Source organism: Oreochromis aureus, linkage group 17, assembly GCF_013358895.1.
Source record: "Oreochromis aureus strain Israel breed Guangdong linkage group 17, ZZ_aureus, whole genome shotgun sequence".
NCBI classification, from domain to species: Eukaryota; Metazoa; Chordata; class Actinopteri; order Cichliformes; family Cichlidae; genus Oreochromis; species Oreochromis aureus.
Genome location: NC_052958.1, coordinates 13022632 through 13041047, shown reverse-complemented (window position 1 = coordinate 13041047; position 18416 = coordinate 13022632). Strand labels below are relative to the sequence as shown.

At 42.9% G+C, this 18416-nt stretch overlaps 2 protein-coding genes across 3 annotated transcripts in view; one reads left to right on the top strand and one right to left on the bottom strand.

The window, feature by feature from the left end:
- Positions 1-18416, bottom strand: part of snd1 (staphylococcal nuclease and tudor domain containing 1) — a 171731-nt gene that overhangs the window by 85940 nt on the left and 67375 nt on the right. The window lies entirely within an intron of this gene.
- lrrc4.1 (leucine rich repeat containing 4.1) lies at positions 1783-6189 on the top strand. Its single transcript, XM_031758710.2, has one exon. The coding sequence runs from the start codon at positions 2781-2783 to the stop codon at positions 5637-5639; it is 2859 nt and encodes a 952-aa protein (XP_031614570.1). The 5' UTR covers positions 1783-2780; the 3' UTR covers positions 5640-6189.

Genomic DNA, 18416 nt, shown 5'->3' with positions numbered 1-18416 from the left:
TTGATTTTAGAGTCACTTCTGAAGTCCTACTGCAGTCCCGAGTTGAGTAAAAGTATCTGATTATGGATTTAAGAAAGTAAACTTTTGATTTCCTGGAGCTGAAGCAAGAAATGGGATTATACTTCATTCCAACCTGTGAAATAAAACTAAAGATGGAATTTGGTGACCAAAGAAGTTGTGTAAACGTGAACTTCTAAGAGGCTTCATGTAAAGAAATAGCCAGCCAGAAGAGTGACACAATGGCAGACCAGGAGTGAGCAAAGTGGGAAAGATAGTGAGGAGGGTGAGGGTGGAGTGGGTGGAGGGAGTTAATGCACATAACACACTGCATCAAACCCAAGCACCGCTCCAAGCAGGATGCGTCAGCAGTCCATTCATGTTCCTCTATTTTCCACGAAAGGACGAGGCAAAAAGAGTGAGAGCAAAGAGAGCTCAAGTGAAAGGAAAACAAAGATAAAGAGTGAGGGGGCTGAGAAAAGAAAGAGAGAGAGCGCATGATAAAAGAGAGGAAGCCAGAAAGTGAGAGAAGCGGTGACCCATCAGCCTTTTCTTACCACCAAAGCAAAACTGGAAAGCTTTGCCAGAGTCGTTGGAATGGTTGGAGTACTGCTGGGCACGAGGGGGTTAAAATATGGTTGCTGTGGGGATGCCACTGTCCATCTCTGACTTGTGCTTGGACAGCCTGTCCATTCCCCTAAGCCACAAAAGCCCCAGAAAGCCACAGAACAAGAGACTATGAGCATTAAAAAAAAAAACAAAAAAAAAAAAAAGGAGAGCGAAGGACAGCAGGAGCAAACTGGTTTTTGAAGAGGTAGATCTCTAAAAAGGTCTGAGTGCTTTGAGCTCACCCAAATACCTCAGGACACTGCAGAGAGCGTGAGGGAGGCAGGGAGAGAAAGAGGGTGTGAGAGAGAGCAAGAGAGGGTGTGTGTGAGAGAAAGAGAGAGAGAGAGTGGGAGATAGAGAGACGGTGCACGCTCTCTCTTTCGCTGCTACAACGGATCCTTTCCACATCGACGCTGCTGTTAACGTCACGCCTGTAAGCCGCGCTTGCCCAGCGCTTGCCTTCTCTGCCTTGCTCCTCTCCCAGTTGGACGCTGCATTAGCGAGGGGGTGCTGATCACCACAAGAAAAGGAGGGGGAGAAAAAAAAAGAGAAAAAAGAACTGGAAACAAGAAGAAAAAAGAAACAAGCCGGAGAGAGGAAGGAGAAACTGCGCGCCATCCCTCCTCCCTCTAACCCACCTCGATCAACCCAGCTACAATACCCCCACTCCTCCCAGCACCCCCTTCCATCCCCCACCCCACTCCCCCTCTGAAGAAACTGACGGATTATTGGGAAGTGCACGGGAGGCAGGCTGCAGCTGCTGCTGTGTGTGCGCTCGCTACTGCCGCTGTGTGCTTCGTGGGGATGGTGTGTGTGCGTTCGCAATTGCTGCTGTCGCCACCGCGGCTGCTGAGGCTGGAGCATGTGGCTAGTTAAGAGGAGAAAGAAGCTAATGAAGGCTGTGTGTGTCGCCTAGCCTTTTCAACCGCTGCCAAGAGCTCCCCAGGAGGAAAGGGGAAAAAAAAATAAAATAAAATAAAGAAGAATCAAGTGGACATGACACTGCGTTGAAAAGGGGAGCAAAGAAAAGAGTGCAAGAGAGGGAGAAGGGCTGTCAGACTGACCAACCGACCAACTGATTGACTACTAAAAAGTGAAAAGAGGAATACAGAGGAGGTCTGGTTTTTTTCCGTTTTTTTTTTTTTTTTAACCCCTCCTTTCCACTACAAACAAAAAACATAGAACACTGGAAAGGACTGGATTTTTTTTTTTTTTTATCCTTCTCTAATTGTAATCCCTTCTACCTCCCTCCCTCCTTTTGTTGTTTCCTGCCTTGGGTTTTATTGCACAAAACAAAAAACAATAGTGTGTGTGCATCTCTGTGGTTGCCTGGACTATGGAGACCTGGCTAAGGTGTTTAACGGGGGGATCAACTGTCGGATTCCAAGGACAAGCAAGAGAAGAGGAGCCGACAGCGAAGAGCGAGCAAGGGAGCACTGCTGCTTTGGGAGCCTGACTGGATTCCTAGCTACAGTCTTTTCCCCCCTCCTTTTTTTTTCTTGGTAATCGGCACGTAAAGGAAGAAAAACATTCACAAAGGGCCTTCGAACCTTTCTCTTTGGATGTATGGATTTACAAAAGGGCTCATCTTGTTTAAGCTCTTTGGCACTGATGCCCGTTTTGACAGGGCAAACATAAAAGGTTTTCTTTGCTGCTCTTGGATATAAATACATCTGATGCGAATACATCAGCTCTTTCTGATTGCAAAAAGGAGGGAAGCTATATATCTCAGTTCAAGGACCTGTAATAATAACTTGAGGTAGGTGTCTAGTGTTTCAAACCCTCTCTGCATCAATTTGTAACACCCTACCCTCCCCTCTGTCTTGTAATACGGTTTTTGGTTGCTTAATTTGCCATCATGTTCTTCTCATACACATATTTCAGAAAAGCCAGTCTTCTCCACCTTCCCATTTCTTTCTGCCCCTGAGCACAGTTCATGGAAATAAAACCACCCCTTAACTGAGGACAGGTCGAGTCCTCTTGCTCCTTAGCAACCACCTAAACCCTTGCTCTCCCCTTGCCCACATAAGTTCCCTTAACCTTATTACTTTGGCCCCATAAACAATACTGCTAGCCAACCAGCTGCTTTCCTTGCCCCCACACCCCCAAATCACCAGCCCCAAACATCCCCATCCTCCCCCCCAGATGATGCTGAATTATGAACGTGCCACATCATGAGTCTCCTGGGGCGGGTAGCTGTGCATCGTGCCAGGAAAGCCGCCCTGCTCTGTGTAGTCTTCCTGATGGTGCGAGCGTGGAGCAGCGCCTCCCTGGCCTTGGCGGGGGCGGCGGTGTCTCAAGGACCCCAGGGCTGTCCACCGCAGTGTTCTTGTAGTAATCAGCAGGGGAAAGTGGTTTGCACCCGTCGTGGCCTCACCCGTGTCCCCCCTGGGATTCCTGCCAACACGCGACACCTCAATCTAATGGAAAACGCCATTGAGGCGGTGCAGGCTGACTCCTTCCGCCATCTGCACCACCTTGAGGTGCTCCAGCTTGGGCGAAATGCCATTCGGCAGATTGAAGTGGGCGCGTTTAATGGACTCACCAGCCTCAACACACTGGAGCTGTTTGACAACCGGTTGACGGTGGTGCCCAGTGGGGCCTTTGAATACCTATCCAAACTAAGAGAACTGTGGTTGAGGAACAACCCCATTGAAAGTATTCCTTCCTATGCCTTCAACCGGGTACCCTCACTCATGCGACTGGACCTGGGAGAGTTAAGGAAACTGGAGTACATCTCAGAAGGAGCTTTTGAGGGCCTACAAAATCTCAAGTACCTCAACCTGGGAATGTGCAACATAAGGGGTGATATGCCAAACCTAAGTCCCCTCAAAGGCCTCGAGGAGCTAGAGATTTCTGAAAATCTCTTTCCAATGATAAAACCAGGCTCTTTCAAAGGTCTGCGCTCATTGAAAAAGCTATGGGTGATGAACTCTCAAATCACAGTAATAGAGCGCAATGCTTTCGATGACCTATCTTCACTGGTGGAGCTTAATCTTGCCCATAACAATCTGAGCGCTGTGCCACATGATTTGTTCTCCCCGCTCAGGTACCTGGTGGAGCTCCACCTCCACCATAACCCTTGGAACTGTGGTTGTGAGGCTGTATGGTTAGCACGCTGGCTAAGGGAGTACATCCCTACTAATTCAACTTGCTGTGGACGTTGTCACTCACCTGCGAGTATGAGAGGTCGACAGCTAGTGGACGTGGACCGAGGTGAGGGTGCTGCAGTCCAGTGTTCTGCACCATTCATTGCTGATGCACCAAGGGACTTGAACATCTCAGCAGGGCGAGTGGCTGAGCTTCGATGCCGCACAGCTCCAATGTCTTCAGTGCGCTGGCTCCTACCCAACGGCACTATATTGACACATGCCTCTAGTCACCCAAGAATATCAGTCCTCAATGATGGTACCCTTAATTTCTCAAATGTCCTTGCAGTAGACACAGGCACCTATACCTGCATGGTCTCCAATGCAGCTGGGAACTCTAATGCCTCGGCCTACCTCAATGTGAGTGCAGCTGAGCTTAATACATCCAACTTAAGTTACTTTACCACAGTGACCGTGGAGGTCTTGGGGCCAACCACTGAGATGCCCAAACCTAAAACTACAACAACCACTGCAGCTGCTGCAGGCGCTGGTGTTGCTGGGGGAGGAGTAGGCCTAGGGACAACAACTACAACTGCCTCTCCTTCCGTCTTTCAACCAGTCTTCATCTCCACCCCAACTGTACTGCTGCAAAACACTGACAGTCCACCAGGGGCAGCTAAACCATCTGTGTTGCCAGGAATTCAATCGACTAACAAGCCAGGCAAGTCTGGGCCTAGCCTTGATGAAGTGATGAAGACTACTAAGATCATAATAGGCTGCTTTGTGGCAGTGACACTATTGGCTGCTGTCATGCTCATTGCCTTCTACAAATTGAGAAAGCGCCACCAGCAGAGGAGCACCGTGGCAGCTGCCCGCACTGTTGAGATTATTCAGGTGGATGAGGAGGACCTTCCACCACCAGCATCTGCAGCCCAAGAGTCAGCTCTCACATTGCCTGAAATCCGAGACCATAACAGCATACACAAATTGGACTTTATCAGCCACAAGACTGACTACAGCTTTCACAAACCCAAGGCTGAATACAAACCCCAGCCTGATTTCACACTTCACAAGCCGAAGGCTGAGTATACCACTTATAAGCCAAATATGGACTTTAGCAGCCACAAAACCATCACAGATTACAACACACACAAATCTACGCCGGATTTTAGCCTTCACAGACCAAAGCCTGACTGCAGCCCATTTAGACCAGAATATAGCACCCACAAACCTAAAGCAGAATACAGCCCATTCAAGCCAGACTTTGGTACTCATCCAAAAACTAAATCAGACTACAGCCCATTCAAACTAGATTACAGCACTCATCCCAGGCAGAAGAGCGACTTCAGTCCATTCAAACGGGACTATAGCACTCAGCCGAAACCTAAACATGACTACAGCCCATTAAAATCAGACTACAACACACAACATAGACCTAAAACTGAATATAGTCCATTCAAGCCTGATTTTGGTACGCACCCAAGACCTAAACCTGATTACAGCCCATTTAAACCTGACTACAGCACTCAGCCTAAATCCAAAACAGAGTACAGTGCCCAGAGATCTAAAACAGACAGTACCTACAAAGCTAAGGACCACTACACCCCACATAAGACTACAACAGATTACAGCGCCTTCAAGACTGACTTCAGCCCCCAAAAAGTGGATTACAGCGCCTTCAAGTCTGACTTCAGTCCACAAACTCAGAGACCTAAACTGGATTATAGTCCACATAAACTGGACTACAGCCCTCATAAGGTGGACTACAGCACTCTAAAGCCCAAATATAATACCTATAAACCGACTGGCCATGGGGCTAAATGGACAGACAACAATGTTGGGAACTCTTTGCCGCGAACCTTGCCCAGTGCCATCACAGCAATGGCTGAGCCCTATGTCGTAAAAACTCACAACAAGGAGAAGGTACAGGAGACTCAGATTTAAAAAGGCCCCTCCAAAAGGCTCTCACCCCTTTTCCCAGTCTCCTAGCTCCCACTCACCCCTCTTTCACACGCCCCTTGTCCTTTCCTCATTTAAAATCATGCAATAGAATGCACAACGAAAAAAGGACAGGATATACTTTTGTACAGAGTGCAAAATTTAAAAGACTGATGATTTCTTGTTGTACATGCTTATAAATAAATATATATATATGGACGAACTAAAATTACCATGGGTTGGTGATAGAGAAACGTATATTAAAAAGAAATTGAAACTATTTTCTAACTTGTAACTTCTATTTAAAATAATGAGTTGTTTAAGATGCTGTCTTGACTTTGAAAAATGAGGGTAGTCTTGTTTTAACAGAGGGCATTCTGTGTGATTTTTACACCATGCTACAGAGAATGCAGTGATAAGAAAAAAGAATATTTATACAGAGAAGACTTTCTTTAACAAAATCCGGGGAAAAAAAAAAAAAGGTCAGTGTTGATCTTTACAGGTTTATCTTGTAAAAGCACCAAGAATTTGTACTGTGCCAAATGTTATAAATGCAATAAAAAGGATTTTTGGAAGAAAAAAAATAAGTACTAGAGAGAGATGTTTTTTCCCCCCCTTTCTCTTCTTTTCCTGGCGTATACTGTAACAATCAGCCAAATGCTTTAGACACTGCAGTAAGATGCTGCAGCTATACTTTAACTCTAAGTGTGCTGAATGAGTCAAGCAGAATGAATCATGGTGCAGAAGTGGATGGGGTTTTTTAAAATATCCCTCCACACGTCCTATTATATTATTTACAGCAACAATCTGCTTTTTTTATTTTTTGCTTGCTTTTTGTTTTATATCCATGAGTGACTGTCATGATGCTTTTATCAGTCTGTGGCTGATCAAAGCACACATTTGATGAAAGTTTAAGTTCAACAAACATGTTAACAGGTTAAAAAGAACCTGTTAACATGTTTGTCAGTCTCAGAGACATATAGCAGTGCCATTACAAATACTTTAATTGAAATGCTCGTGATATAATGCTTCAAGAATCCAATCTGTGTTACCTACCTCATTTTCTCTATTGCAAGGTAGTCTTATTAATCACAAACGTAATGAGTGAAAAAGGTGCACTTTGCCAAAAAATATAGATCTTCATATCTCTTTTCATTACATTTCCAGCTGTTGGGGCTTCATCAATCAGTATGGGGTCTTTTTATGGTGACAAATGCATTTGGGTCTCACTGTTAACTGTGCATTTTTCATCTTCAACAATATCACCCCTCTCAATCATAATAAAGCCACACAGTTCTAACAAAAAATGATACAGAGTGGATAGGAAACACCACCTGTAGTATTCTGAGACAGGTAAACCACATATTTTGTCTTTCTGGAATTCAGTCGAGGGGCATTAAAGACCCACCAGCATTTTCTGTGACTGCTTCTTTTCTCTTATTTAATGATAGTACTGTGTCTCAAGCTCTGTTTATTGAAATGTAAAAGAGAAGGTGGTGTGCAGTACACTGGGAGAACATTACAGTAAACAGCAACATACCATGCTTGGAGTGGGCAACATGTGGGTGAGAGATGACCAAGAGAATACTACAAAAGATCTCCGTGGGAGTTGTGTTGATCATAATCATCACAACCAGCATAGATACGTCTTAGCTAATCAAAACATTATCAGAACCAAGACGTGAAAAGATGCACAGTCACAGATGTGTACTGGCAGCGAAGCTTATGGCTGGTAGTGAAGTTCACAAAACCTGTTTTCATAATCAGTAAGTGTGGCAAATAAAAAGCTGGTTAAAAGGAGTACTTGTGAGGCGAGCACTTAAAATATCTTCTCTCTTCGACAATGTGGTATTTCAAACTTTGTGTTACAGGAAGTATAGTGACAGAGGTTTAATTTTAAACAAAAAAAAGGGAGTGTGACAGTAAGCTGAGAGCATATCAGCTCAATATCCAATAGAGGCTAACAGAAGAGCAGACTGATGTTTATTGAAGGGGTAAAAGTCCAGTTCTTAAAAATTTGAAAAGGACAAGATGGAGATGAAGTGTGCTTGCGTAAGAAATGGAGGTCAAAAAAAGACTGCTGAAGGACATAGCAAGAGTATGCTTTGCAAAGTGATTTGCAAAGCACACCTTTTTACAAATGTTTTAGCAGATGTCTTGGCTTGGAAACACATCAAATTGTTGTAGAATAGGAGCATGTAATGTAAATGTATAATTTAGTGGTCTAACATTGTACATTACAGGGGTATGATATAACCATCGCAATGAAAAGTGACATCTGGAGAAAAAAAAAATAAAACAGGACGAAAAAGATGAGCTGGAAATATTTAGAGGCAGCCCAAAAGGAAAGAATCTCCTGACACACAATGCAAAAAAAAAAGAAAAGGATTTTATGTTCAGATACGACTAACTTGAGAAAAACTAACCTACTGCAGTGCATACAGGGCTGTCCAGACTGGCCACCTGGACAAATAAAGAGATCAAATCCTACCCTGCTTTTTCATGTGCCATATATTCATTTTGTAGTGTGCTGGGATACGTATAGAATTTCAACAGAACGAAAAGATAGCAAGTTGAATTATTTAAATTGAAGAGTTAATGTGACCACTTCATCTTGTACTGACCATTTCTAGCTAATTTTAATATCTCAGTTTGCATGCCGTTGTCTCCCACATCTTTTGTTTACTTGTAATTGTTTTGATAACTATGCAAATCCAGACAATGAGCTCCCGATTGTCTCTAATGGGACACGTGTGAAAGGAATGTTCAAACAAGTGTAAGAAAGCAGGGATCAGCACGCTCTTTTTAAATAGATAATGTTGTGGGTTTAGATGGATTGTGACTAACTGGACAGATGTAAGCACCATATTACGCATTCAGCTCTGTTATGACAGTCTATCATAAGCTTGGCAGTGCTATATTACACCTCCTTTGCCTCAGTGAGGTATAGCAGGATGGGGCTTATGCTTCATCACACTGTTCAACCCAGAAGTAGAAAGAGAAAAAAGTATGCTGTGCAATGTGATCACATATTAAGCTGCACTGTGCTATAAAAGGCTCCGTCATGCTAATCGGTCAAAATGGCTACAGGGTCATCAATCAGCCAATCAGCTTGCCAGCCAGTGAAGAGCCCGTCTCCATGGAAAACACTTCTCCACATCCCTTCCTCCTCCACATCATGTTTTTTTCCTTTTCCTGTTTATGTGCTTCATTAGCAATCATGAAGCCATTTGAAAGAGGAAGCAGGGTAAGATGAACCTATTTAACCACAGCTCACCGAGCCTGTAGGGCAGGGTGGGAGACGACGTAGAGGACAAAGAAGATGTAATGATATAGAAACTAAGATATATCAAAGACATTTTAAGTGAGATTTCGTGACAGATTACTTAAAATAAGTTATTGGGAGGCTGGAAATTTGGTAACAGAAAAACAGACAAGTATAATAAGCAAAGAGCAGAAAGCAATGACAGAAAATAGGTACGCAGAAAAATGTGGCAGAACTCGATGTGGTGGGAGACTAAAAGAAATACAGAAGACAACATGGAAGTGATGAGAAGAGGTTAATTAAAAGAGAACACAAAGAAAGATAAGCATGGTGGGAGAAGGAAAAAAATGGAGGAAAACCAATTTTTAAAAAACAAACCTGAAAATGAGGAAAAGATAGAAATTGAGCTACCAAAAGAAGGGAAAGGAAGGCAGGAAGAGTGAAAGAAAGCAAAAGCAAAGGCACTTGGGGAAGAAGGAAACAGAGCAAATGTGATGCAAGAGTGCCAGCTACAGATGGAATGGGGGATATATAACTTGGCCGTCATGGCTCTCGCATGATTGGTAAATGGCCTGAACTGCACCACAAGGAGAGTATGTGTGTGTGAGGAGGGGGGGTGGGTTACGTAGCAGAGTGCAGCAGATGAGAAGTGCTGATACAAGAAATGGACCACTGTGGGTACTTGAGTAAGAGATACTCAAGAATATAAAAGCAGAAAGGAATGAAATGGAATAGCAGGGACGGGCTACATGTGTATGCTTTCAGTGTCAAAGGTCAAAGTACTTAAACCTGCTGGAAAGTAAACATACTCGCTCCTCTATTCAATTAAAAAAAAAAAAAAGACTAAAGTAGTTCATTTTAAACTAAAAAGGGATTGCAGGACATTTCGAAACCCAATTATTTTGATGCAATCTTTTAATTAGGTTTTTTTCCTCATCTTAATTACCGTGCAGTACAGAAGCTGGGACGAGTAAAAGTATTTCTTTAATTTTAACCTACACCTACAGGCATTATAATCAATAGCATCAGGCATGCAAAAGCCAACTCCTCAAAAACATATCTGCAAAATGCAAAAAAACAACAACAAAAAAACCCAAAGGTGTTGCTTCTTAACGTTCAAGTGTTGTTTTTTGTGAAAACTCTATAATTTGCATATCCATAAGCGCAACATTTAAATTGCATTTCTCTTTTATGGATTAGTTAGTAGTACTAAAAATATACTACTGTTAATAACCAAGTACGCAAACTGCCTTGAATCCCCAGTTGAAGCAAAGGATGTGTGCTGCACGGTGCATACTCTAGGATTTCTGTGTGAACACTAGCCACTGTGCTAGTGGAGCAGAGAGGGGGGATATTCTAAGCAGGCCTGTGAGCGTGCTGCCTTGTGAGTCAACATGAGTCAGGGCCAAAGAGTTGTTGGGTCCTAATGTCAAATAGAGAGACTGTAACAGAGAGCAGAGTCAAAGGTAGAGACAGCACACCACAGCACAAAGACAGAAGAATAAAGCAGGGACATGCTTATTATGAAAAAATTTTGATGGTTTAAGGGAGTTGGGATTATTGACTTACTCTGTGTTAATCATTTGGCTTTACTGCATTATCCTTACTAATAAAATTACTACACGAAGAACGCATGCCACACTGAGAATACATTTTATGAGCTTTGCTTTGTAGATATTCATTTTGAAATATCAAGGAACGTTTAAGGAAGGTAATGGTGACAGTTGTGCATGTGGATTAGAGGAATTTCTACAGGCAAGTGGATGCGTGCCGGTGCATCTGCTTCAGCTGTGTGAAAATGGATGCAAATAGCCATATTCAGTGACCAGCTGGTGATATGATTTGTTGTTACTGAGGTCAACAGAGGCAGAAGAAGACATTTCATCGCAGTATCCTGCTGGCAATGTGCCTAGTGCAGTTGAGGCTGTAATGTTGAATAGGTGTATGCCAATAGACTGACATACACCGTGGTCGAATTCCCACAGATTTTGCTGCCGTAACCGAGAGTGAATGGCAGGTGGGCTGCTTTTTTTTTCCTCCTCCCCCCACGTGGCTAACCGCTCAAGTGTGTTACTCCCTGTGAGACAGAGTTTATTGCCCTTTTGGTGGGTGAAAAACATCCCTGTTTTCTTAACAGCAAGAGACGATGAAGCCTTACTTTTATGATCCCATCCAACAGTTGAGTCTGAGGTGGGTGTGGGTGCGTATGTGCTTTTGTGTGTGTACTAAATCATGTCCACTGAGAGCAACAAACAGGGGACTGAGACATATGTGAGGTGGGGTATGCTGAGGGGTTTGTGCACACACCAAACACAAATAAAGACATAAATACACACACGCATGCACACATAGACACCAAAGAGAGGGGGAAAAAAAGACGAAAAAAAAAAGAATGAAGCCACTGACCATTAATTTCACTGCTTGTTGAGATTTACGCCCTGGACAGAAATCATCATCGCAGGCACAGTATCACCAAGGAGACTGCACTCAGGATCAAACCTCATTCACCCACACAAACATGTTTATACAGAAACGCACAAGAGCAGCCAAAGCCACGCAGTTCAAATGCCTTTATGTCATCTTTACTGGACTGTTTTGATATGTTTAACCTGAAATGTATTAACGAGCTCCGGCTCCCCATTTAGCTCTGAAATATGCACAAGCTGCCAAGCAAATGTTCTGACCGCTGACCTCCTTTATAATCAATATTCTTGATCTTCTGAAAATTTGTTTGTACTTCTTTGACACTTATCATCAAGCCAAAGAGAACACCACATGTATACTGTAGCATACATGTGTTGTGAAATGACTGCAGTGAGACCGTCTTTCACTTCTTCTAATTTTCTTAGCCATTTAGGGATTCATTTAGATTCATGCCGTCATGTGTGGACCACACAACTATCAAACCAATGTGACTTTCCAGAACTGTATTTGTGTGTGTTTGCCCCCCATTTTGTATGTTTCCACGCAAAAGACTTCATGAAAGACCAGAAAAAGCCCATACACAAAGTGTTACTGAGAAAATCTCTGCTTTTATGCTGCATGGGAAGAAATGAGGACAAAGGAGGCTTTTCTTGCAAACCAGAAGACTGATACTCAATGCAACTAGCAGTGCATGGAGTTTATGGAGAGTATTCTGGGACTTCATCTTTTCAAGGGTGACAATGTGTGTATCTGAGCATAAACATTTTGGTGATTGTGGAGGGGTGGGGTTACAAAATGGTGTCCTGTACTGAACAAGAAAAAGAAGAAACTGAGGAGGGGGGAAACAAAACAACAACAACGGACAAGGGAGAGAGAATGAACTGAGCTCGACGGTGAGGGCAAGAATTCAAATTATCTATGACACTCCAATTTGGCATGTCAGAGGACAGCGGCGTCGTATGTAAGAAGGAACGTAGGGAAAGAAGAAGAAGAAAAGGAGTGTGAAAAAGAGGCAGACAGAGGGCAAGGATAAGAACACAGAGCAATGAAGCTGAGAGGAGAATTTACAATGCGATTGCAATAAATAAGAAGCCCCTATTGTGTACTTTAAGAGCTCAGCGTTCACTGTGTAGTAACTGTAGCCTCATGCATTTACTCTGATGTGGACTTCAAGATGACAAGCAGTGTGCTAATGTGAAAGACTTGCTGAGAAAATGTGCACCGCTGAGCACAGAATGGCAAAGGAAAGCACGTCAAGATGAAAGCACTGACAAGCTGCGTAGTGCAACAACGGGGCTGAAACACAGTTTTCACGTGGAGCCGAAATTATTCAGTCGCTGCAGCAAAATACAGCGTGTGTTTAAGTGTGTGTGTGTGCAGTTGGGTCAACAGTGATCTTTAAAGATCAAACTAATCAATAGTCAGTCTCTGTTTGCAGTCAATAGCTTAAGCCCCACTGCACTGTACAAAGTGGCGTCCAACCCACCCCTTCCCCCCTCACTTGAGTTTTTAACATTTAGTAGGGCAGCGGTCCCCAACCCCCGGGCCTCGGACCGGTACCGGTCCGTGAGTCGTTTGGTACCGGGCCGCGAGAGTTGAGGCTCAGGTGTGAAATGTATGTTTTTCAGGGTTTTTATCGGTTTTCAGCGTTATTTTGTTATCGTTTTTATCGTTAACTCGGTTTTCCTGGGTCTTTTCACGTGTGTTATAAATAAATCTTCTTTTTTTCGGTACCGGTACTAGTTTTATTTTGTTGTATTTATCCGCGACACCTTAAAGGCCGGTCCGTGAAAATATTGTCGGGCATAAACCGGTCCGTGGCGCAAAAAAGGTTGGGGACCGCTGTAGTAGGGGGTATTTGAAAAATTGTCAGATTAAGTTCTTAGCAAAGTCTAAGTGGAATAAAATGTAAATGCAGCTCCTGTATACTCAAAAACAGAAAGGGAGGGGAAATAAGCTTGCAAGCTGTTTTCATGGGGAAGTGGATTCAGGCACTAATGCCATCCAAAAGATTTAATGCAGCCCAAATAAACATCATCTCCAAGCATGCCTACTTAAAATGCAGCCCTTACTTTGAAGAAAAAAAAAATATCTAATGGCAGATCTGATGTGGCAGGGAAACAATGCCATATTTTTGCAAACATATCTCTCTTTTCCCTTTAATTCGGATTTCAAATAAATCTGTTTAGCGTTCGGTCTAAAGAGGGAAAAGAGCTGTGACGTGTTCTGCAAAGCCGTGATGTCCAGTGTGTTTTTGCTCTCTTATCTTAGGGCTGAATTCGGCTCCCTGTAACAACTGAAACACAGATGCGTGACAGCATGTTTGTCTATGTGAAAGTGCTTGTGTAGGAGTGACTGTAGGAGTGAACCTGTGGCAGTCTAACTATGCCACCTCCACATAAAAACTGATCAAAGCATATGTCATCCCAGAAAACAGGCAAAAAGACCCAGTGGCAGTTTATTGAAGTCAGAAGACACAAAAACTTAAGTTTGTAAGATCTTCTGCAGTGGGACCAGCCTAACTGAACTCAGCGGAAGGTGAGAAAGAAAATACAAAAAAATCTATGTAATTTTTAAAATTTTGATTTTTAAGAAAAAACATAAACACATGGAAGGAAAAGGAAGTGGTTTGATTTAATTATCTAATAAATAACTAAAGTGGACTGAACCATCAGAGTCAGGAAAGACACTAGGATTGGCATTTTCTGCAGTACTGCCACTCCAGCACTAAATGTGACGTATAAAGATGGGAAACAGGTACTTGGAAAAAGTTAACCAATATGAAATGATCTTAGACCTGCATCATTTTTAAAGGAGGCGACTCCTTTGATTAAAAAAGTAAGTCAAACTGTAAAGAAGAGAAAATGACCACACTGCTAACCCGATCTATGATCTCCCCAAACACTTTCCTGATGAGTTTATGGCTTCAGTCGCCAGTTTCAATGTGATGTTCACTTTGTGAATAATGACCTCCCATTAGAGCCAAAAAAGGACAGTAAAGCAGAGCATGCTTTAGGTTAGCGACCGACTACTCCCTACCACATAAGTATACGATAACCCTCAGTTTCTCAGTGAAATAATCCCCTTGCTCAACACGTGAAGTTTCAAAGCACCAAGAAGGGCTTCAAAGTGGAACGTCTCTACCCAGCGGGTGATGCCACGTTGGATATGTCCACCTTTTATATACAGTCTATTGTCAGCACTGCAGATACCTTGAACAGTGATTCTTTTTCAGCAATTTCTAAAGCACTTCAGATCAAAGATGTTTTCGAGAACAGGTGAATCGGGGGCAATGTGGCCCGAAGCTGTACGTGACCTCGACAGCCCGGCTGATATGAGAGTTCCTGCCCGACGGGGGAGCCAATAATTAGCGAGCGAGTTATACTTCTCTTTCCCCCTCGCCACTCTAACTCCAGCTAATTAAACATGACCGGACACATCAAAGGCATATATGTGCAGACAGGCTTGTGTTTGTCCATCAATTATAGTTTTGTTGTTATCGCAACAAAAACAACTTCAAACCAAGTTTGTGCTCGAAGAGTGTAAACATCAGAGCCTGGTGAGCCCAGTCAGGGGAAAGGGAAAAAAACTGAAAAATCACAACACAGTGGTAATGTGCAAAGGGGATTTGAGCAGAAAAAAAAAAAAAAAAAAAAAAAGAGAGGACGTGGTTCAGCCCATGGGAAGAATATACAGAGTGAGAAGAGGAAAATGATTAAAGTAAAGAATAAAACAGAAATGGGAGGCACAGAAAGGTTAGGGTTTATGATTGGGGAGAGGAGAAATAGAGGAGGCTCAGGGTAGAAGAGACTTGGCAACTATTCACCATCCCACTCTGTTGGCAGCAGAGGCACAAACTGTTTGCTCACAGCAGTACATGCATCTATTAGTATTGTTCCAGGAGATAATAACTGTGTGTGTGATTGTGTGTGGCTCTATGTGTTCCTGGATGTCAATTCTCAGCCAAAAGTGGCTAACAAGTTGTGATGAGGTGACAAATTAACAATATGGAGTGGCAGTATAACATGTATGTGGAAGTAAGCGTTTGTCTGTGGGTGTGTCAGACTAATAAATGAACGAGTCTCTGTAGATCTGCCTGCTTTTCTAAACAGCCGTTCATCTGAGCTACTTAGCATGTGTAGTGCTATCGTCACATTTAGGATAAAAGCTGTTTACTGTTAGCTTTTCTCTACTAATGACCGCCTGCATGTGAGGTTACTTACACCCCCCTGTAAACTGCATGACTCGGCGTGGACATCAGTCATACTCTGTGCTGCCGCCCACCACCATCACCACAACCACCACCGCCGCAGGTAAATTCAAAACCTGTGGGGAACTCGGCATTGAAATTTGGGCACGACAACACCACTAAAGGATTGCACATCAGATTGTTAGCAAACGCTAAACGCTCACTGCATTTGACATTTTGTCTAATTGAGATCAAACTGTATGCTATGTTTGTAACTATAAACTACCCCTATAGTCTATTTTATCACAGCTGTAGTCATGTCAAAGCAAGCATGCAATCTGCCCGTTCCAAACAGGCATTATTTGAAGGGCCACTGTAATAGTGGTGCTAAATGTCAGCAGTGTAGAAACACCAGAGGCCACTGCGCTAACAAGACCACAGCTCCCTAACAACTACAGCCTTCATTAGTCTCAGATGCAGAACTACCAAAGGCTAACAAAACATTACATAGTAAGAGAATGCTAAACCTATTTCAATCTAGTTTTGTTTTTTGGGGTTTCTGTGAGTATGAACAGGGAACCCAGCTGTTGATAAAGTGCAATGAAAGAAACCTTTTGGGAAAACACACTGAGAACTGAAAATCAGTAGAACAGAAGATAACCTGGGAGAGGAGGGACTTCATGCGGGAATTAGAGGAATATGGGCACTCCATGTCTTCCTAATTCAATTTCTGACTCCCAACCTCTGTCTAACTGTACATCTGGTATACATCCGGTCACCACTAAGATTAATAAAATGACTTCATGAATGTCACACAAAAATAATTTACCATAGGCTTTGGAAGCAGCACAAGCATCAGCAAATGCTCTCACTTTAAGGGAAATTCAGCTGGCAAACGAAGCATTTTAAGAAACTGCAGCGCTATCGCCAGCCTTTCTGGGAACTTACCCTGCATACACCCCTTCACATTCAGAGAGAGATTCAGCCAGAAAAGGGGTTTAAAGAAACTACATTTCTATAGTTGGCCTCAATCGAAGTATGCTTATACACACAGCCTCCTGCCTGTCGCCCACTTCTACCATTAGCTTTATCTGGCTGAATTTAAAGCCGAGAGCCCAATCTCCGTTCGGATTTTGAATAGATTTTTGCAAGGCTTGTTCTTCCCTTTATGCCCCCGACTGTCCTCTGGGAAACATAGAAAAAGAGGGAAAGGGAGGGGGAGGGAAGAGATGCTGATCGCTGACACAGCCACTGAGATAGCCTCTCTGTTGTTGGTAAGGGATATAAAGAAATGGAATGAGAGGAGAGGTAGATGGAAGGCGATGCTGAGATGGGGATAAAGGTGCAGGTGTGCCGACATTATGCTGGGGTAAGCTGGTGAAGGATTACTTCTTCAAGTCTCTCCTCTTTATGGCCTTTATTTGCCGTTTACTTATTCGGATCATTTGGGGCTACATTCCTTCTCATGCCAGGGTCCATAGACACACGCACAGATAAATGGTAGCTTTGTGAAGGCAGAGGAAAAGGCCAGAGGGAAAAGAAAAGAGGAAATGGTTGGTCGAGATACGTATGACCTCAATGAAGCAGGAGACAGGTGTTTAGAAACTTGTTAAAGGAAGCAAGCAACATACAACTGGCATGAACCGCTGAGACAAAAATACTAATGGCGTGTGGAAGGTTACAAGCGGATTGTATGTGTGTGTGAATGTCAGTAAGTGCTCAGCTCTTCCAGTTTCGAAGTCTCACAAGGACTGAATGTCTCTTTTTATAATGGCTGCTGACTTCTGTGCCTGTACGTCCTTGTGGTTAAACCTAAAGCCAAGACGATGTCGATGTGTAGCAACTGCTGCGTTGTCAAGGGAACCATTAGCACTGAGACCAGAGTCGCGCACACACAAAAACTGCATTGATGTTGGTGATTTATGGGTATTTTCTATGGAAATGATTCCTTGTCAAAACCCCTACACATGGCATGGATTGCAAAACGCTAAAAGAGTTGATACATACACTACTAGTCTATATATTTGATGTATGTATGGTGGAGAAACAAAGATAAATACGCATCCCTCTCTCAACCTATTAATATGTTATGAATCAACAGAATACGATCAATCTGAACATCAATAAACCACAGGCACCCAAAGCCATTTCCTCAGGCAGGCTCATCTGTGATTCATCTGACACACGGTGAAGGACACGGAGCATAAACCATTTTTAGAACTGTACACTATCAAGAGCAAATTGCAGGACAGAAAACTGCAAGACGACCCAAACAAATTATAGTATTATTCCAGGTGCAAGTGTCAATAAGACATTTATTTCAGGAGTGCTTCAGAAGGAAATGGCTTCAGAATTCTCCCAACTGTGAGCATAATATATTTGCTGATAATAAATGTGACACTATTAATTTTGCCTCCGATGCCAACTGCGTGCCATTTTTGCTACAGTGTCAACCAGTGTTCACGTTTAGGTAAGCGCCTAGCAACCCAGCAGCTCAGGTTTACCTAAATTCATCGGGAGGGTGCAAATTAAGGTGATGGAAGACAACCTTGGCACAAAAGAAGAGGTGTTTGTGCAAATACTGACATACTAATGAATTGAACAACTGAAGCAATAAATAAAAAGATGAAGGAGAATATGTTGACAATCAGCTGACCTTCTAAGGATTTACAAAACAATTCATTGAGAATTAAAACAAAACCCTATTAACCTTCTTAAAATGACCCCGAGATGCCACGCCTATCACTTGACCTTACAAATATCATCTCAGGATCATGTTTAAGTTTCTCATTTTTGTCTATTGCTTTAATTACCAGCATCCAAGAAAGATAAAAAGGTATTCATATATTTCATCAGCTCTGTTCTGAGTTTTAAACAGCAAGCCCCATTTCTGAATTTCAATCAG

Coding starts and splice junctions, on each gene's coding strand:
- lrrc4.1 (XM_031758710.2), top strand. CDS start 2,781: ATGAGTCTCCTGGGGCGGGTAGCTGTGCATCGTGCCAGGAAAGCCGCC.